The sequence below is a fragment of the Manis pentadactyla genome, chromosome 2 (genome assembly GCF_030020395.1).
Source record: "Manis pentadactyla isolate mManPen7 chromosome 2, mManPen7.hap1, whole genome shotgun sequence".
Lineage (NCBI taxonomy): Eukaryota > Metazoa > Chordata > Mammalia > Pholidota > Manidae > Manis > Manis pentadactyla.
In genome coordinates, this window is record NC_080020.1 from 48,526,498 (window position 1) to 48,548,617 (window position 22,120).

General features: G+C 37.3%; 1 protein-coding gene across 1 annotated transcript; it reads right to left on the reverse strand.

The window, feature by feature from the left end:
* Nucleotides 1–6,509: 6,509 nt before the first annotated feature.
* Nucleotides 6,510–20,694, reverse strand: THOC3 (THO complex subunit 3). Its single transcript, XM_036884810.2, has 6 exons — nt 20,314–20,694; nt 19,393–19,549; nt 17,776–17,980; nt 10,578–10,739; nt 10,359–10,459; nt 6,510–7,040 (listed from the first exon to the last, which is right to left on the reverse strand). Exons 1-6 carry the CDS (start codon nt 20,578–20,580, stop codon nt 6,877–6,879), a joined length of 1,056 nt encoding a protein of 351 aa, XP_036740705.1. The 5' UTR covers nt 20,581–20,694; the 3' UTR covers nt 6,510–6,876.
* Between the last annotated feature and the right edge of the window lie 1,426 nt (nt 20,695–22,120).

The following is a 22,120-nucleotide window of genomic DNA, read 5'->3' on the forward strand; positions in this document are numbered from 1 at the left end:
ACAATATTCGTATTATAGGGGTACCAGAAGAAGAAGAGAGAAAAAGGAATAGAAAGTGTCTTTGAGGAGGTAACTGCTGAAAACTTCCCCAATCTGGGGAAGCAGATAGTCTCTCAGTCCATGGAAGTGCACAGATCTCCCAACAAAAGGGACCCAAGGAAGACAACACCAAGACATGTAATAATTAAAATGGAAAAGACAAAGGATAAGGACACACTATTAAAACGCAGCCAGACAACAACAAATGTTGGCGAGAATGTGGAGAACCCTCCTACACTGCTGGTGGGAATGTAAATGAGTTCAATCATTGTGGAAAGCAGTATGGAGATTGCTAAAAATCTCAAAATAGAAATACCATTTGACCCAGGAATTCTACTCCTAGGAATTTACCCTAAGAATTCAGCAGCCCAGTTTGAAAAGACATATGCACCCCTATGTTTATTGCCGCACTATTTACAGTAGTAAATAGAAGAAATGGAAGCAACCTACGTGTCCATCAGTAGATGAATGGATAAAGATATGGTATATACACACAATGGAATATTATTCATTCATAAGAAGAAAACAAATCCTACCATTTGCAACAACATGGATGGAGTTAAAATGTATTATGTTCAGTGAAATAAGCCAGGTGGAAAAAGACATGTATCAAATGATTTCACTCATCTGTGGAGTATAAGAACAAAGAAAAAAACTAAAGGAACAAAACAGCAGAAGACTCACAGAACCTGAGAATGGACTAACAGTTACCAAAGGGAAAGGGACTGGGGAGGATGGGTGGGAAGGGAGGGACAAGTGGGGAAAAGGGGCATTATAATTAGCAGACATAATGTAGGGGGTGGGGGGCACAGGAAGGGCTGCATAACACAGAGAAGGCAAGTAGTGATTCTACAGCATCTTACTACACTGATGGAGAGTGACAGTAATGGGGTATGTGGTGGGGACTTGATGATGCGGGGAGTCTAGTAACCATAAGGTTGCTCGTAATTGTAGATTAATGATACCAAAATAAAAATTTTAAAAAAGCAGCCAGAGACAGAAAAAAGATCACATACAAAGGAAAACCCATCAGGCTATCATCAGACTTCTCAAAAAAACCTTATAGGCTAGAAGGGAGTGGCATGATATATTTAATGCAATGAAGCAGAAGGGCCTAGTACCGAAAATACTCTATCCAGTAAGATTATCATTTAAATTTGAAGGAGGGATTAAACACTTTCCAGATAAGAAAAGCTGAGAGAATTTACCTCCCACAAACCGTCTCTAGAGTGTATTTTGGAGGGACTGCTATAGATGGAAGTGTTCCTAAGGTTAAATAGCTGTCACCAGAGGAAATGAAACCACAGTAAAGAAAGTAGAACAATTAATTACTAAGCAAATAAAAAATTAAATCAACTACCCCCAAAGTTAGTCAAGGGACAGACAAAGAGTATAGAATATGATACTTACTATATAAAGAATAGAGGAGGAAGAAAAAGGAGGGGTAAAAAAAACCTTTAGATTATCTTTGTAATAGCATATTAAGTTAGACTGCTAGATAGTAAGGAAGTTACCCTTGAACTTTTGGTAACCATGATTCTAAAGCCTACAATGGCAATAAGTACACACCTATTGATAATTACACTAAATATAAAGGGTCTGAAAGAATCAATCAAAAGACCAAATCACACAGAGTCACTGAATGGATAAAAAAACAAGGTCCATCTATATGCTGCCTGAGACTCACTTCAAACCCACAGACATATACAGACTGAAAGCGAAGGGATGGAAAAAGATATTTCATGCAACTAATAGCAAGAAAAAATCTGGAGATGCAGTACTTCTATCAGACAAAATAGACTTCAAAACAAAGAAAGTAACAAGAGACAAAGAAGGACATTACATAATGATAAAGGGGTCAGTCCTACAAGAGAATATAACCATTATAAATATCTATGCACCCAACACAGGAGCACCTACATATGTGAAACAAATACTAACAGAATTAAAAGGGGAAATAGAATGCAATGCATTCATTCTAGGAGACTTCAACACACCACTCACTCCAAAGGACAGATCAACCAGACAGAAAATAAGTAAGGAGACAGAGGCACTGAAAACACATTAGAACACAGGGACCTAACGGACATCTACAGAACACTCCACCCAAAAGCAGCAGGATACACATTCTTCTCAAGTGCACATGTAATGTTTTCAATAGATCACATACTAAGCCACAAAAAGAGCCTCAGTAAATTTAAAAAGATTGAAATTATACCAACCAGCTTCTCAGACCACAAAGGTATGAAACTAGAAATAAATTATGCAAAGAAAACAAAAAATCCTACAAACACATGGAGGCTTAACAACATGCTCATAAATAACCAATGGATCAATGAGCAAATAAAAACAGAGATCAAGCAATATATGGAGACAAATGACAATAATAATTCAACACAGCAAAGGCCATGCTAAGAGGGAACTATAGTGCAATACAGGTGTACCTCAGGAGAGAAGAACAATCCCATAAGAACAGTCTAAACTCACAATTAATGAAACTAGAAAAAAACAAATGAGGCCCAAAGTCAGTAGAAGGAAGGACATAATAAAGATTAGAGCAGAAATATATAAAATTGAGAAGAATAAAACAACAGAAAGAATCAATGAAAGCAGGAGCTGGTTCTTTGAGAAAATAAACAAAATAGATAAACCCCTCACCAGACTTATCAAAAAAAAAAAGAGAATCTACACACATAAACAGAATCGGAAATGAGAAAGGAAAAATCACTACAGATGCCACAGAAATACAAAGAATTATTAGAGAATACTATGAAAATCTATATGCTAACAAACTGCATAACTAGAAGAAATGGACAACTTCCTAGAAAAATACAACCTTCCAAGGCTGACGCAGGAAGAAACAGATAATCTGAACAGACCAATTACCAACAACAGAATTGAACTGGCAATAAAAAAACTATCTAAGAACAAAACTTCTTGACCAGATGGCTTCACAGCTGAATTTTATCAAACATTTACTGAAGATGTAATACTCACTCTCCTTAAATTTTCCAAGAAGTAGAAGAGGAGGGAATACTTCCAATCTCATTCTATGAGGCCAGCATCACTCTAAAACCAAAATGAGGCAATAAACTACAATAAAAGAAAATTACAGACCAATATCCCTGATGAACATACATGCAAAAATACTCAACAAAATATTAGCAAACCAAATTCAAAAACATTTCAGAAAGATCATCCATCATGATCAGGTAGGACTTACTCCAGGGATGCAAGGATGGTACGATATTAGAAAATCCATCAACATCATTCACCATATCAACAAAAAGGTCAAAAACCACATGATCATCTCCATAGATGCAGAAAAAGCATTTGACAAAATTCAACATCGATTCATAATAATAACTCTCAACAAAATGGGTATAGAGGGCAAGTGCCTCAACATAATAAAGGCCATATTTGACAAACCCACAGCCAACATCACACTTAACAGCAAGAAGCTGAAAGTTTTTCCTTTAAGATCGGGAACAAGACAAGGATGCCCACTCTCCCCACTTTTATTCAACATAGTACACTGAAGGTCCTAGCCACAGCAATCAGATAACACAAAGAAATAAAAGGCATCCAGATTGGTAAAGAGGAAGTTAAACTGTCCCTGTTTGCAGATGACATGATATTGTACATAAAAAACCCTAAAGAATCCACTCCATAACTACTAGAACTAATATCTGAATTCAGCAAAGTTGCAGGATACAAAATTAACACACAGAAATCTGTGGCATTCCTATACACTAACGATGAACTAGCAGAAAGAGAAATCAGGAAAACAATTCAATTCACAATTGCATCAAAAAGAATAAAATACCTACAAATAAACCTAACCAAAGAAGTGAAAGACCTATACTCTGAAAATTACAAGGCACTCATGAGAGAAATTTAAGAAGATACCAATAAATGGAAACACATCCTGTGCTCATGAATAGGAAGAATTAATAGTGTCAAAATAGCCATCCTGCCAAAAGCAATCTACAGATTCAATGCAATCCCTATCAAAACACCAACATCATTCTTCAACAAACTAGAGCAAATAGTTCTAAAATTCATACGGAACCACAAAAGACCCTAAGTAGCCAAAGCAATCCTGAGAAGGAAGAATAAAGCAGGGGGGATTACGTTCCCCAACTTCAAGCTCTACTACAAAGCCACAGTAGTCAAGACAATTTGGTACTGGTACAAGAACAGACCCATAGACCAATGGAACAGATTAGAGAGCCCAGATATAAACCCAAACATATATGGTCAATTAATATACAATAAAGGAGCCATGGACTTACAATGGGGAAATGACAGCCTCTTCAACAGCTGGTGTTGGCAAAACTGGACAGCTACATGCAAGAGAATGAAACTAGATTATTGTCTAACCCCATACACAAAAGTAAACTCAAAATGGATCAAAGACCTGAATGTAAGTCATGAAACCATAAAACTTAGATGACAACACAGGCAAAAATCTCTTGAGCATAAACATGAGCAACTTTTTCCTGAACGCATCTCCTCAGGCAAGGGAAACAAAAGCAAAAATGAACAAATGGAACTACATCAAACTCAAAAGCTTCTGTACATCAGCAGAACAAAAAGGCATCCTACAGTATAGGAGAGTATATTTGTAAATGGCATATCCAACACTGGGGTTAACATCCAAAATATGTAAAGAACTCACACACCTCAATACCCAAAAAGCAAATAACCTGATTTAAAAATGGGCTGAGGATGTGAACAGACACTTCTCTAAAGAAATTCAGATGGCCAACAGGCACATGAAAAGATGCTCCACATCGCTAGTATCAGGGAAATGCAAATTAAAACCACAGTGAGATATCACCTCACACCAGTTAGGATGGCTGGCATCAAAAAGATTAAGAACAACAAATGCTGGTGAGGATGAGGAGAAAGGGGAACCCTCCTACACTGCTGGTGAGAATGTAAACTAGTTCAACCATTGTGGAAAGCAATATGGAGATTCCTCAAAAAACTCAAAATAGAAATACCATTTGACCCAGGAATTCCACTCCTAGGAATTTACCCAAATACAAGTTCTTAGATTCAAAAAGACATACGCACCCCTATGTTCACTGCAGCACTTTTTACAATAGTCAAGATATGGTAGCAGCCTAAGTGTCCATCAGTAGATGAATGGATAAAGAAGATGTGGTACATATACACAATGAAATAGTATTCAGCCATAAAAGAAAGAAATCCTACCATTTGCAATAACTAGAGGGTATTATATTCAGTGTAATAAGCCAGGCAGAGAAAAGACAAGTACCAAATGATTTTCCTCATTTGTGGAGTATAACAACTGAAGCAAAACTAAAGGAACAAAACAGCAGGATACTCCAGACTCCAAGAAGGGACTAGCGGTTACCGAAGGGGAGGGGCTGGGGAGGGCAGGTAGGCAGGGAAGAAGAAGGGGATTGATAGGTATTTTGATTAGTACACATGGTGTAGGGGGGATCATGGGGAAGACAGTGTAGCACAGAGAAGACAAGTAGTGACTCTGTGGCATCTTACTACACTGATGTACGGTGACTACAACAGGGTATGCAGGGGACTCAATAATATGGGCAAATGTAGTAACTACATTGTCTTTTTCATGTGAAACCTTCATAAGAGTGTATATCAATAATACCTTAATTTAAAAAATTTTATTAAAAAATAATAAATATGAGCATAGGAACACTCCTACAAGGATATACATAAAATGCTAATAGTGGTTATCTTGGTACTAGGAACACAATTTTTCTTTTTGCTCACCTGCTTTTTCCAAAGTTTTCTACCAACATCATGTATTGGAGTATATTTCCATTTTTTTTAATGCCAAGATCTGTTAAAATACAATGAAAATCAAGATACTGTTCACAGGTAATAATCCTCTACAGGAGACACTTCTTTTGGAGGTGAGAGCTAACAAAGCATTAGCTGGTATGTGCTTGTCTTTTTAGTGAAGAATTTCTGACTTACCCCTTCTTCACTCTGCCATCAGGGAGTACAGAGCCAAAATTTATGTTCAATCATTCAATTAGGTCATATTCTCAGCATATTTCTAGTTTCATTTCTTCAGTTTTCACTTTCTATTCTAATACATATGCCTCATCCTGATTTTGTATTGCTCACTTATATTTTGGTACTTCTCCCAAAGTGTGTCAAAAATTCATTGTCTACAAATCCGTTGGAGAATGAGGCCTGGTATACATACACGCATAAAAACAGCTGATGACTTTAAGGATTGCTATTGCCAGTGCACTCCATGCTTTGTCCCTGCATTTCACATAATTCTTGGTTAGGACATTAAATGATAAAATTACAACCTTTAAAATCTGAGACTTTTTAAAAAAATGTAAAACTGCAACATCTTCCTATGATAACAGAAGAAAATAATAATATAATTTTTAAAGTCCTAGAAATCCCATAATTAAAAAGTCAGTTTTATTAATGCTCAATTCTCAAAATTATATATATATCTTTTTATTATTAAAAAGATCTGTCTCCATCTCACCCTTCCTCACCCACCCCTCCAAACTGGGTATTGACCAAGTAAAGCAAGCCCAACAAAGTCCACCATACACCCAAAAGCAGGGAATCCAGGCGGTCCCCAGAGGACAAGATATGCTGGTGTCATCACTGCAGAGTCCTCCTGGGAACAGCTATCGTAACAAATAGGAAGGAAACTGGAATAGGCAGACTGACAAAAGACATGTGTAATTTATATCAATTTACAATACTTTAGGTGCCCATAAACTCCAAGAGAACATACAAACTAAGTATACAAAGAAAGGCCTCTGCGAGGGCTTCCTCTCCCTGTGTCAGGTCCTCCTATCAGGAATCATTAGGAAGCCCAAACAACTTCACAGTTCCAGCTTCCCGACTGCTGTCATATTTGCCATCTTTGTCATCACAGGCAAATGCCAGCAGAGGCCTTTTGGGGTGCCAGGCCACAGTAAAGGTCGGGGACTCACACTGTACCTCCCACAGTTTGTCTCCTATAAAAATCAATATAGAGAAACCAATCAATACATGAATAATAAGAGACCACATTCGTTAAATACTTAACTACATTAACTCATTTAATTCACTCATTAACCCTAAGAGATAGGTAGGATCAACATGAAGGCGCAGAAAGGTCACAAGCCAGTAGGTGGCAGAGCAAGATCTAAAGGTGCTGTTAACTGAAGAGCCTATGCTCTGAACCCTTAATTCTATACCCCCTGGAAGGCCAGTAATAGCACTTACTATTTGCTGAGCACCCACATGAATCAGATGGATTACACTTCAGTTTAATAAAGTATAATAACAACCCAGAGAGGTATATAATGATTTTAAACCCCATTTTATAAAAACCCTATTTTAACTTAACAGGGAATTCACACCACAAGGAAACAGCAGTCTGCACATGAAGTCAGTCTGTTTCCAAATCCACAGATCTTTCTACTAAACCACAATGCTTGTAAATAATATTTTCCAGAAATTTTATTCCTCCTGAAGTTAAACATGACTTTCCAAAGCCATTATTCCTTTAGTCCTGCTTAACTTTTTTTCAACCTCAGCATTAAGATTAAAGTAATAAAACATTCACAGTATAATGCTAACTTAAAGATGCAAGATACATTGAATTACATGCCTCAAACTGGTCAACTATCTGGTACGTGTATTATATTTCAATAAAGCTATATAAATATACATATTTATATATGTATGTGTATATACAGAGAGATTTTTTTTTTGAAGTAATTCTATGTCAGGGACAGTTAACCACTCTTTGTGATGCTAGAATCCAGCAGTCTATAGCTACACGTCTGGGCAAATTTCTGCATTACACAGACATAAAGAATGGCTTCATTTTTTCTTTAGGTCCTTAACTCTTAGTCACTTGTCACAGGACTGTTTAAGATAAAAAAACTTATAAAGTTCAAGAGAACCAGTTATGTCCCAGATAACCATGTGGCTTCACAAATGTTAACCTCTTAATAGTTTATTGGAAAGTTGAATATTTGAACGATAAATATAAGGTGCTGATTGTGAGACTGATATTACTACTCCAGATCATCGAAATCTAATAAACTGACACAATGTGCATGGTGTATCTAAAAAGCTGAAATCAAGTGGACTGGGTTAAAATGAGGTTCTACGATATATGCTGTTAGATAAAATTAATTCTTACTTTGCTTGACATTTAACCATTAAAAATATCCAGGATACAAATTATATCTAACATATGATTCCAACAACATAAAAAATATATACATTTAAGAGGGGGAAAAAGACTAGAAAGAAACATACTAAAGTATTGTCAACAGTTATCTTTAAATTATGGACCTTTGTGTGACTGTTAATTTCTTCTTTATATCTGTCAGCATTTTACAAATATTCTGTAATGAGAATTATTATTCATATTTTGCAAACTAATATATGAAGACATGCTTACTGCATAAAATTCAAACAATACATGGGTATAGAGCAGCACCGTGCAGTAGAAACGTCTGCAATGGAAAACCTCTCTATCTGCCCTGCCCAGCACAGAAGCCATTAACCACATGTGGACACTGAGTCCTTGAAATGTGCCTGAGGTGACTGAGGAACTGAATTTTTTATTTTAATTATTTCAGTAATTAAAAATTAAATTATAATTTAAATTGAAACTGATCCTTTTCCCTGCTGCAGGGGAATATTCTTTTTCCCTTCCTCTCCCAATCTTATAAATCTGATATAAATTATTTCAACATTTTTTTTCCCATTTAGCTTTAATTTTTTTACCTAACTGGGAACACAACACATGTACTGACTGGCTACTTGCTTTGCTAATTCAGTAATAATGCCTCTCATCTCAGCACATATAGAGCCATGTCTTTCTCTTGGCACCTGATAATATGGATGTATCACAGTTTAATTAGTCCATCATAATGAAAATTTAAAGTGTTTCCTATCTATGCATTAAGCAATGCTGTAAATAACATATTGTGTTTTACTTTGATAATCACCTTGCTTTTCATTTTTAACCTTGGTTATAGAGAAAATGAAAAAAAATAACCCAACATGTTGAAAGTATTTATCTGAACTATTCAGAAAAAGTAATACAGCCATATTTGATATATTCCTGAAAGATTATATGTGAATTAAATTATATTTTATATATATTAGGTAAGGCAGATAATTAAAAGAAACTTGCACAAAGATGACATGGGAAAAACATGCACATGCATGTCTTGCTGCTCAGAGCCAACACTGCAATAACTTGGGAGGCAGGGCCTGGCCCTTCACAGAGTGCACCCTGGACCCAGTAATTCTACTTCAATGATTTACCCAAAAGGATAACCATATAAGTAAAATGAAGTACAAAGGGAAAGCTTGTCACAGCATTACATATAATAGTGCAAAGATCAAAAGCCACCTAATAGTTGGGCAGCTTAAGTATACAATGGCATGTAGTCAGATATATCCTGGTATATTTAATGGCATTCCAAGCCCCACTTAAAGTGGCAGTAAAACTCAGAAGCCACCACCACGTAAGAAGCAGTAACATCCTGCAGGTGAGGAGGGTGGGCCCCAGAGGAGCAGCAAGCATCCGTCCATCTCATGAACTATGCTACATAACAGAGCTGTGTGTCTGCAGGGCTGCACAATGCTCACCACAACATTACCAAGAGCAGCATTCTTTAAATCATGGAATTTCAAGATGTTACTTTCTTCTTTGAAGTTTTCTATATAGTTTGAATTCTTTCATTAAAGTATCATGTATTTCCACAAGCAATAAAGCTACATTAAAAAAATCTGAGGAAATTCTTTTGTAAATGAATACTGTCCTCCAATTTTTCTATTTTCAAGTTCTGTTTTGTTTTTAAAGCAAATCACATCTATTTTGATAATTCCTTAAGTCACAGAAAATAAATATGTATTTTTTTTAAGTTCACATACAGGTAAAAGAAATAAATAAGCCACAACACTAAAAGAGATTGATTTAGATGGTGGGGCGACATATTTAGATAGGGACACTTTTTTCTTCCTCCTACTTTCTATACTTCAAAATTTTCATTACAATGGAAGAATTAAAAGTTAATAAAATGCAAAATATTTCCCTAAATCACTTTCTTTCAGGCTTGCCCTGTCTATCCTATCTCTTTGCTCACTCATTACCTGGCAGTGACAGTCACAACATAAACAAGATTGTCTTGAGACAAATTCATTCATGCTAATGCTGGTGGAGTAGTAATGTGCAGAAATAAAAATATATGACATTCAAGAAGTTCTGATGGCCTAGAACGAAAGATGCAAGATTTTTGTTAAGTAGCAAGGGCTTTAGTTACCTGTCTCTACTTCAGCAATGTCAATAAAATGATCTTCCGATGCTGATGCCAGCATTTTCCCATCATGGCTAAAACTAAGGGTCCTCACAGGCCAATCCAGCCTGTAACAGAGTATACAGGGATGACAATGGAATAACACAGTAGAAGAAGGGCACAATTTCACCCAACTGAAATAAAATTAATTTATCCAACAAGGTAAGTGCTGACAGAGTTGCTTACCTGGAAAAGCACCGAACACACACTAACTCATCCACATCCCAGAGGCTGACCAAGGCATCTGCACTTCCTGTGGCAAAGTACTTCCCCATGGGGTCAAACTTGATACAGATGCAGTTGGAAGGATGGGCATTGATAGACTGCACAGGCTTCAGCTCTGGGTAGCTGAAAACAAGACAGATAGCAATCAAACCGTGGAAGAGAACTGTGGTACTAAGACTACAATAGGAGACACTGAAAAAGAAAACTGAAGTAAGACAAAGAGCAAATATCAAAGACTGCAATTCAAGAAAACTTTTCTGAAATTAAAAAATATTTCTAACAACCTATTGAAACAGCAACACCATATACCTAAGATATGAACACAGACTAACCAACATGAAGACATATGGTAAAATACAGTTGACCCTTGAAAAACACAGGTTTGAATTGTGTGGATGCACTTATACATGGATTTTTTTTCAATAAATATTTGTGGCAATTTGAAAAACAATTTATTTTCTGTAGTTTACTTCCTTGTAAGAGTATAGTATATAATACATATAACATACAAAATATGTGTTAAATCAACTCTTTATGCTACCAGTAAGGCTTCTGATTAACAAAAACTTGGTTAAGTTTCTGGAGAGTCAGAAGTTCTGTATAGATTTTCAACTGTGCAGGGGGATCAGCACCCCTAACCTATGCCAAGCATAGAATTCTCATGTTGTTCAAGTGTCAACTATACTGGACTTTAAAGAAAAAGAAAATTAGAGTATCATCAGACTTTTTGATAATACTTTATGACAAAAGAAAATGGAGTAACATATTTAAGATACACAAGAAAATATGAATCAAGGATTTTTTTATCTTGTAAAACTAACAATGAATTATAAAGAGCTCAAATAATAAGCATGATATAATAAAGTATCTGTAAGTTTTATAAGTGTATAAGTTACAGTAACTATGAGCTCATGGAATATTGTTCCCATGAATCCTCTAAATTAAAAAATGAACTTTAACAATCAAAATGACTAGATTATCAGCATAGGGCTGGTGATGAGCATTAAATGTTTGAAGGGGAGGTATAATATGTAATAGCCATATACTCTGACAATATATGCAGGATTAACTATTTTTTTTAATGTAGGAAGAATGAGGAAACCACATGCAAGAAGCAAAATTTATTATTCTAAGTAATCACATTGGTGGAAGTGATGGCAATGTTATTCTGAGATCATCTGTACATGTAACATGGGATAGAGGTAGTAAGTAACCATGGGATATTTTAATTCTGTAATCCCTGCATCCTTGAAAACCAGAATACTCAGTTTGGAAGGAAAGAGATATATTTGTAATATAGAAGAGTTTTAGTAATATTCCTCTAGTCCAGAATTTTAACTGGAAGCTATCAGCCTGAATTCACAAGACATTTTATCTTTAAAAATACATATACTCCCTAGCTCTGTCCATAGGAAAGGTCTAGAAACAATGACCAACCCAGAAATATGGACATTCCAAGCTCCAATATTATTTTCCAGTAAAAGAATCTAGGAATTTTTAGAATTCTCTGATAAAATGTCACAGACAGGAAACATACAAGATGAATTTGGAACATCTCATCCCACAAGGGAGAAAGAAACTTAGGACAACAGGATTATGTCAAAAAAAAAAAAAAAAAGATTCAGTAATCAAATGAAGAGGATGTGAACTTCAATAAGGATAATAATTACAATAGATCGACACACATACCAGGTTTAAATATATGAGTCTAAATATATGACTCTTAAAAAAAAAGAAAACTAACTGCTCATCTTTGGAGATGATAAGGAACTAATGCATTATCTGATGACAAAGAGGATCAAGAATTTATCCTGCCTTTTAAAAATGAACTACATTCCTGGATAACCAAATAGTAGATGAGAGGAAGTGTCTCTTATTTTCTGACAAATAAATAAGAATATAGAATAAGCAAAATCCAGAATGGAAGAATCTTAGTTCCTGATTTTTTAACAACTAAGTTGTAAGTAAAAGTAAGGGATGAATAAGTACACTGTAGTTTAAAAGACTGAAAAGATACATTAAAAAATTTTTAAATGGACAAAAAACTAAAGCATCTAGAGATGCACAATTCATAGCTAAAACTATAAAGAAATACTGTAAAAACCAAGATAATGTTTACATTTGAAGGGAAGGAGTTATGATTAGGACAAAGCACATGGATAGACTTCTGGGGTGGCCAGCAAAGTACTATTTTCTTGACCTGGGTGGGGTTACACAGGTGGTAAGCATATAATAGTTCATTAAGCTATACATTTGTTTTATGTGGTTTTCTATCTCTCTGTTTTATTTTCTAATAAAAAGGCCTTTAAAAAAAAAAGTTGCAGAATCCCCACTGCCTCCAGAATAAAATTCAAGTTGCTAAGCACAGAATTCCAGGTCTTTTATAATCTGGTCTCAAATTATATTTCAACTTTATATATATCTCCCTATTTCCAGCCCCTCTCTTCAGATACCTTATCAGCCACAATTCCCAACAACCCTGACATACCAGTCTTCAAACAAGCCATGTTCATTCACATCTGTTTTGTCTGTTGCATGGTTCCCTCTAGCTGATACTTAAAATTCTACTCATCTTTCAAGGTCGAGCTCAGAAGCTGCTTCCTTCAATCCCCAACTCCTACATCAATATAAGTTAGGACTCCACAGCAAACTCTCAGCCTCTCTAATGCAGAACTACTTCACTCTGCCTTGCACTGCTCACCCAGGACAGCAGAAAGAATAGAATCGGAAAGACCCAAACTTCAACTCCACAATTTCATTCATTTAGAGAACAAATATTTACTGAGATCCTAACTTTGTATAGCAGGTACGGGACTAGGCACTAGAAATTCAACAGTAAACAAATTAGACACAGTCCCTACCCTCATGGAATTTACAGTTTAATGGAAGACATGGACAAACATGTAATAAACAAGCAATTACAATATAGAATAAGAAATGTTTCCAAAAGGAAGTACATAAAATAAGCTTTGGGGTGACGGGTGAGGAGTAATGAAGATCACTTCCCTGGAGGGAAAAATGATACTTAAGCTGAGATGTTAAGGGTATGAATCAGCCATAATTCAAGATGCATCCAGTTCTAGTATTCATTACCTAAATAATGAGTGATTTAAGATCTCTGAATCCCAGATCCTCATCTGTCAAATGGGAAGCATAACATTACATAATGAAAAAGGGATCAGTCCAACAAGAGGATATAACCATTATAAATATCAAAACAGGAGCACCTAAATATGTAAAACAAATACTATCAGAATTAAAGGGAGAAATGGATTGCAACATCTTCATTTTAGGAGACTTTAAAACACCACTCACATCAATATACAAATCAACCAGACAGAAAATAAAGAAACAGAGGCAATGAACACTACATTAGATCAGATGGACTTAACAGATAATCTACAGATTATTCCACCCAAAAGCAGCAGGATACACATTTTTCTCAAGTCTACATGGAATGTTCCCCAGTAAAGATCACATACTAGGCCTCAAAAAGAGCCTCAGTAAGTTCAAAAAGACTGAAATTCTATCAAGCAGCTTCTCAGACCACAGTGGTATGAAACTAGAAATAAACTATACAAAGAAAACAAAAAAGCCTACAAACACATGGAGGCTAAATGACATGCTTCTAAATAATCAATGGATCAATGAACAAATTAAAACAGAAATCAAACAATATATGGAAACAAATGAAAATAAAAATTCAACAGCCCAAAATCTGTGGGATGCTGCAAAGGCAGTTTGAAGAGGGAAACTACCTCAAGAAATAAGAACAATCCCAAATAAACAGTCTAAACTCACAATTAAATATACTAGAAAAAGAAGAACAATTGAATTCCAAAGTTAGTAGAAGGAGGAACATAATAAAGATCAGAACAGAAATAAATAAAATAGAGAAGAATGAGATGAGAAGAAAATCAATGAAACCAGGAGCTGCTTAAGAAAATAAAACAGATAAACCCCTAGCCAGACTTAACAAGAAAAAAAGAGAGTACACACACAAACAAAATCAGAAATGAAGAAGGAATAGTCACAATGGATACCACAGAAATACAAATAATTATTAGAGAATACTATGAAAAATTATATGCCAATAAATTGGACAATAAAATTCAAGAAGAAATGGGCAACTTCCTAGAAAAATATGACCTGTCAAGATTGACCCAGGAAGTAACAGAAAACCTGAAAATACCAATTACTAGCAATGAAATTGAACTGGTAATCAAAAAACTCCCAAAAAACAAAAATTCCAGGTCCAGATGGCTTCATAGCTAAATTAGTTAATACCCATTCTTCTTTAAGTATTCCAAAAAATAGAAGAAGGAATACTTCCAAACTCGTTCTATAAGGCCAGCATCACTCCAATACCTAAACCAGATAAAGACACCACAAAAAAAGAAAATTATAGACCAATATCCCTGATGAACACAGACGCAAAAATCCTCAATACTAGCAAACCAAATTCAAAAATACATCAAAAAGATCATCCATCATGACCAAGTGTGATTTATTCTAGAGATGCAAGGATTGTACAGTATCATAAATCCATCAACATCATCCACCACATTAACAAAAAGAAAGATAAAAACTACATGATCATCTCAGCAGATGCTGAAAAAGCATTTGACAAAATTCAACATCCATTCATGGTAAAAACTCTCAACAAAATGGGTTTAAAGGGTACACACCTCAACATAATAAAAGCCATATACGACAAACCCACAGCCAACACCATACTTAATAGCAAAAAGCTGAAAGCTTTTCCTCTAATATCGGGAAGAAGACAAGGATGCCCACTCTCACCACTTTTATTCAACACAGTTCTGGAGGTCCTAGCCACGGCAATCAGACAGAACAAAGAGATAAAAGGCATCCAAATTGGTAAGGAAGAAGTTAAACTGTTACTATTTGCAGATGACATGATAATATTATACATAGAAAACCCTAAAGACTCCACAAAAAAAATATTAGAATAACTGGATTCAGCAAGGTTGCAGATTACAAAATTAACACACAGAAATCTGTTGCATTCCTATACACTAACAACAAACTAGCAGAAAGAAAAATTAGGAAAGCAACTCCATTTACAACTGCATCAGAAAGAATAAAATACCTAGGAATTAACCTAACCAAGGAGGTGAAAGACCTGTACTCTGAAAACTGTAAGACACTCATGAGAGAAATTAAAGAAGACACCCATAAATGGAATATATCCCATGCTCATGGATAGGAAGAATTAATATTGTCAAAATGGCCATCCTGCCCAAAGAAATTTACAGATTCAATGCAATCCCTATCAAAATACCAACAGCATTCTTCAATGAACTAGAACAAATAGTTCTAAAATTCATACGGAGCCACAAAAGACCCCGAATAGCCAAAGCAATCCTGAAAAAGAACAAAGCTCGGGGATTACCTGACTTCAAGCTCTACTACAAAGCTACATAATCAAAACAGTTTGGTACTGGCACAAGAACAGACCCATAGATCAATGGAACAGAATAGAGAACCCAGATATAAACCCATGCACAAATGGTCAATTGATATACAATAAAGGAGCCATGAATATGCCATGAAGACAGCCTTTCAACAACTGGTGTTGGCAAAACAGGTCAGCTACATGTAAGAGAATGAAACTGGATTGTCTAACCCCATACACAAAGTAAACTTGAAATGAATCAAAGACTTGAATGTAAGTCATGAAACCATAAAACTCTTAGAAGATAACATAGCCAAAAATCTCTTGAACATAAGTATGAGCAATTTTTTCCTGGATACATCTCCTCAGGCAAGGAACACAAAATCAAAAATGAACAAGTGGGACTATATCAAACTAAGAACCTTCTATACAGCAAAGAACACCATGAGCAGAACCAAAAGGCACTCTATATGAGAGAATATATTCATAAATGACTCATCTGAAAAGAGGTTAACATCCAAAATATATAAAGAACTAATACACCTGAACACCCCAAAAAAAACAAATAACCCAATTAAAAAATGGGTGGAGAAGCTGAACAGACATTTCTCCAAAGAAGAAATACAAATGGCCAACAGGCACAGGAAAAGATGCACCACATCACTAATTATCAGGGAAATGCAAATTAAAACCACAATGAGATATCACCTCACACCAGTTAGGATGGCCACTATCCAAAAGACAAGAAATAACAAATGTTGGGGAGGATGTGGAGAAATGGAAACCCTCCTACACTGTTGGTAGGAATGTAAATTGGTACAACGGCTGTGGAAAGCAGTATGGAGGTTCCTCAGAAAACTAGAAATAGAAATACCATTTGATCCGGTAATTCCACTTCTAGGAATTTACCGAATAAAATAAAATCCCTGATTCAAAAAGATATATGCACCCCTATGTTTAACACTGCAATATTTGCAACAGTCAAGATATAGAAGCAACCTAAGTGTCCATCAGTAGATGAATGAATAAGATGTGGTATATATACACAATGGAATATTATTCAGCCATAAAAATAAAAGAAATCCTGCTATTTGCAACAACATGGATGGAGCTAGAGGTTATTATGCTCAATGACATACGCCAAGTGGAGAAAGACAAATACCATGTGATTTCACTTTTACGTGGAATATAAAAACAAAGCAAAACAGAACGAACAAAACAGCAGTAGACTCAGACACTGAGAAGTGACTAGTGGTTAACAAGGAGGAGGGGTTGGAGCAAGTTGCGGGGAAGGAGGATAAAAGGGCACAATAATTCGAAATTTCAATATAAGTTGGTCATGGGGACAGGAGCACAGCAGAGAGAAAATAGTCAATGATTCCGTAACATCTTTCTACGTTGATAGATAGTAACTGCACAAGAGGGAGTGAAGATTCGATAATGTGTGTAACTGTTGAACCATTGTGTTGTACATCTGAAACCAATATAAGACTGTATATCAATGATACTTCAATAAAAAATTTTTTTAAAAAGGGAAGCATACCACCAATCCTCCAAATTTCTGTGAGGACTCAGTTAACTATATGGTGCCTGGAGCAAAGGTGCTCAACAGAGGTTAGGATTCTTTATTATTATTTGTCCTTTAAGCTCTTCATGACAGAGTTACATCTAATTCATCTCTATATATACAACAGTAACCAGTGCAAAGACATGACAGTCCCCTAAGCTACAAACCCTCACCTGAGGATGTTGATACAACCGTTGCCATTTGTCAGGAAGAACATGTTATTGTCATTGTTCCAGGAGATTTCATTGACCTCAAACTTGAATTGCTCTTCTGCTTTGGAACGGTGTGTCTTGGCATCAATAAAGGTCACCACATCATCCTTGTTGCCTACAGCAATGGTCTGCCCATCAGGACTCCAGCAGATATTAATGTTCTCTCCTGAGAACCCAGATATAAACAGCAAGATACGTTTGCCCACAATCCTCCAGAAGTTTATTTTGTTAACCTAGAAAGACCAGAGCTATTTCCAGAGCTCATTCACTAAGGTCCTTGTCAATGGAAGGGAACTACCACTTAAAAATCATCAACTACGAGTCCAGCATGTTTATAGTCCTCAAGATCCTTCTCTAAGGGACACTTTATTATCCCCATTTTACAGATGAAGAAATGGAAGGTAAGAGAGATAAGCCAAAATGTCAAAGCAATGAAGTAAAAGCCAATATCTAAACCCAAATTTGACTCCAAAGCCTTTCATTCCCTTCTACACCAGTTATTTCTCAAACTCATCAATCACATGCCACTTTCACAATTTTTGTCCTATCAGTGTAACAGCTATACTTTCTTCAAGACTTTTCTTAAAATTGACTCAAAAAAGTTTTACTTGAATAAATTCAGCTTCAATTTATCAATAAATTCTCTAGGCTAGTTATTTTTTTCTAGTAAGCCTTAAAATATGTAAACAACCAGAGTTTTTAATGTTCATCCACCTATCACCCAATCACTCATGCATGATCAGTTGTCTACTTGGGGAAAAGCACTACATTATTCCACTTCCAGGTACAAGTCTTGTCAACAAAGTCCAGTGGCCCACAATGAACATATCAATCAAAAATTTAATCAACTTTACTGATTCTAAGATGCATAGTTTTCCATTTTATTATCTATAATGTATCTTAAAATGCATCAGGATGCATCTCAAAACGGTTGGTGTAATATGCTTATCTGGAAGCTTTATTTTCTTTCCTAATAGCACATAAAATATTGGTGCATCTTATAATCAATGACATCTTAGTCAAATATAATAAAGGCCTCAAAGTTTATATGACAATAACCTGGTAAAGAACAGATCTATAAATGTACTGCACAAGTTCAAGGTCATTTTGTCCCAGAACACCAAGACCATTCATTCTAAGATCAGCCATTCTAGCCTATTAGCAGTTTCCAAAATTCTCCACCATGCCTTTGTATATGCTGTTCCCTCTTACAGTACCACCACCTGCCCCACCCACTCACTTCACCCTGACCAGTATATCCCTATTGCTATTCTAAGAGTTTGCTCAAATTCTGTGAGCTCTTCCCTGACTCTCCCAGGCAGACTTAAGCATTGCCAAATGGGTATCTACCTTGTAGAACTCTCCATTATAAGATGAATCATGTCATGTTAGTTTTTTTTACACATATGTCTCTCTCTCTGCACTAAATCATGACGTCCCTGGAGCTGGAAATGTCTTATTCAGCCCAGTATGTCCCATCTCTAGCACAGGGCCACACATAGAAAAGATATTCAGAAAAAGCTTGTTGATTGACTATAAGCAGCTTATTCTCCAACTGCCCTCTCTCTGAATAGTCACCTTTAGTGTTCACAGTAGCAATGCATTTCGTAGTCCTCACATCCCAGATTCGAATGGTTTTGTCTCCAGACGCGGTGACAAAGAGATCAGGATTACTCGGATGCCAACAAAGCTGGTCCACACTATCCCCATGACCCCGGTAATTATTTTCTTTGACCTGAAAGAACAGAATTCAGATGCCACTTCACACATATGTAGCTACCTCCACATGTTAACTTCTTAATCTTATTCAAATCAAAGTATCTTGTGACCAACAAAGATGTGGATAATTTAAGAGAATCCAGTCTTCCAAGCACCCTCGACAAAATTCTTCCCAATATCGTCCTTCCCTTCCTCCCCAACCACCCTGAACTATTGTTCTGAGGCTGGGTTCCACATCAATGCCTATACTCTTTTGCCCTCCTTGGCCTTCCTCCTCTTTTCCGGTTTTCCACCCTTACTCTACCGCCAAGATTCCCAATTCTCCTGCTCATTCCCATAGCAGGCCCCGTCATTTTCAAAGGGGCCCTCCTCACCACCACTGGGTCCCCACCACCACAGCCCGAGTCACTCCTCATCACACAATTCCTTCCTAACACTCTCCCACATTCCCACCACGCCGATGTGCCATCCATCCTCACCACCAGTCTTCACCCTCTCCTCACCTCCACTACCCCTCATCCTCACACTTCCTTCCTAGTACGCACACCCACCTCCCCGTTACCACCACCGTCTTCCTCTCCACCACAACACCTCCACCCTTACCCCCAGGCCTCGTCAACTCAGTCCTTTCTCGCGCCACACCCCGACTCATCCCCACACCTCCTTAGCCCTCCCCTCTCCTCGCCTACGCCCCTTTTCACCCCCATTCTCTCCCTCAACACCAAACCTCTCTTTACCACAGCACCTCTCCCCGGCCTGGGCCAGGCCCTAGAAGCTCACCAACCGGTCCTTTTCCAGCAGGAAGACGCTGGCCGTCTTGTCGAAGGACCCCGAGGCCAGGCGACGCCCGTCGCAACTCCAAGCCACGGAGTGCACCTTGGCGCTGTGCGCGGGGAACTCGCGCGTCTTGCTGTGACCGCGGAACAGCTCCTGCATCCCAAGCACGTAGCGAGTCGGGCCACTGATAACGGAGCACCAGGGAGCCATTGAGCCAGGACCGCTCTGGCCCAGCGCCGAGGGCCCCATTGCCGCCGCGGGGACAGCCATACCGAACTTTGAAACGCCGGCGAGGCCACAGCAGCCTTGGAGCAATCAGTCCTGCCGCTGCGGCCCCACGCATGCGCATGGAAGAGCGGCAGCTCCCCTGCGCAGCCGCATTGTGGGCAGTCCCGGAAGTACAGCAAATTGCGGCAGGTCGCCCACGCATTTTTTAAATCAAATGGATTCAAATTTCCTTTACTAAGACTGTGGGGTTTTTCGGTCCTTGTTTACCCCTTATCTACTATAACTTAGGTATATTTGTGTCTCTGCTTAATCGAAGAAGGAAACTGACGCTCTCCTTCTAAATATTGGTTCCCCATCTGTGAAATTCCTCTTTTTCTAGGGTAGATCCCCACGCATCAGTCCCTCCCTTAAAAGTATTAGGCCCTCTATCACCTCACATCAGTGAGGATGGCCAGCATCGAAAAGACTAAGAACAACAAATGTTGGTGAGGATGCAGAGAAAGGGGATACCTCCTACACTGCTGGTGGGAATATAAGCTAGTTCAACCATTGTGGAAAGCAATATGGAGATTCCTCAAAAAACTAAAAATAGAAATACCCGGAATCCCACTCCTTGGAATTTATGCAAAGAATACAACTTCTCAGATTCAAAAAGACGTATACACCCCTATGTTTATTGCAGCACTATTTACAATAGCCAAGATATGGAAGCAACCTAAGTATCCATCAGTAGATGAATGGATAAAGAAGTGGTACATATACACAATGGAATACTATTCAGCCATAAGAAAGAAACAAATTCTACCATTTGCAACAACATGGATGGAGCTGGAGGATATTATGCTCAGTGAAATAAGCCAGGAGGAGAAAGACAAGTGCCAAACGATTTCCCATTTGTGGAGTATAACAACAAAGCAAAACTGAAGGAACAAAATAGCAGCAGACTCACAGACTCCAAGAAGGGACTAGTGGTAAGGGGAGGGGCGTGGGAGGGAGATGGGGATTGAAGGGTATTATGTTTAGTACACATGGTGTGGAGGATCACAGGGAAAACAGTGTAGCACAGAGAAGGCACACAGTGGATCTATGGCATCTTACTACACTGTTGGACAGGGACTGCATTGGGGTATGGGTGGGGACTTGATAATATGGGTAATGTAGTAACCACATTGTTTTTTCATGTGAAACCTTCATAAGAGTATATATCAATAATACCTTAATTAAAAATTTTTTTTAAGTTTTAGGCCCTCTACTTTTTGCTGGAGAAGGACCTGCTGGTGAGCTTGTCTCGGGTAAAAGGCTAGGAGTTTGTGGAGTAGGGAGCTGGTACTGAGAAGGGGTCTTGGAATGTTTTTAAATTGTACTGTATGTACATGATTATATATGCAAATATATAAATGATACAGAGTAAAAAGTAAATGTCCAACGGTGTCATCCCTGTGGATTGTTCCCCATCCTTTCCACCTCTATTTTAAACCACAAGTTCAGCAGCCAGTAATGAAACTGAATAAGCCAATGGGGTGTACTGCCAGCACCAGCCAAAGGCCTAGAAAAGGGTTGTGGGCTGGGAGAGGGCTTTAGT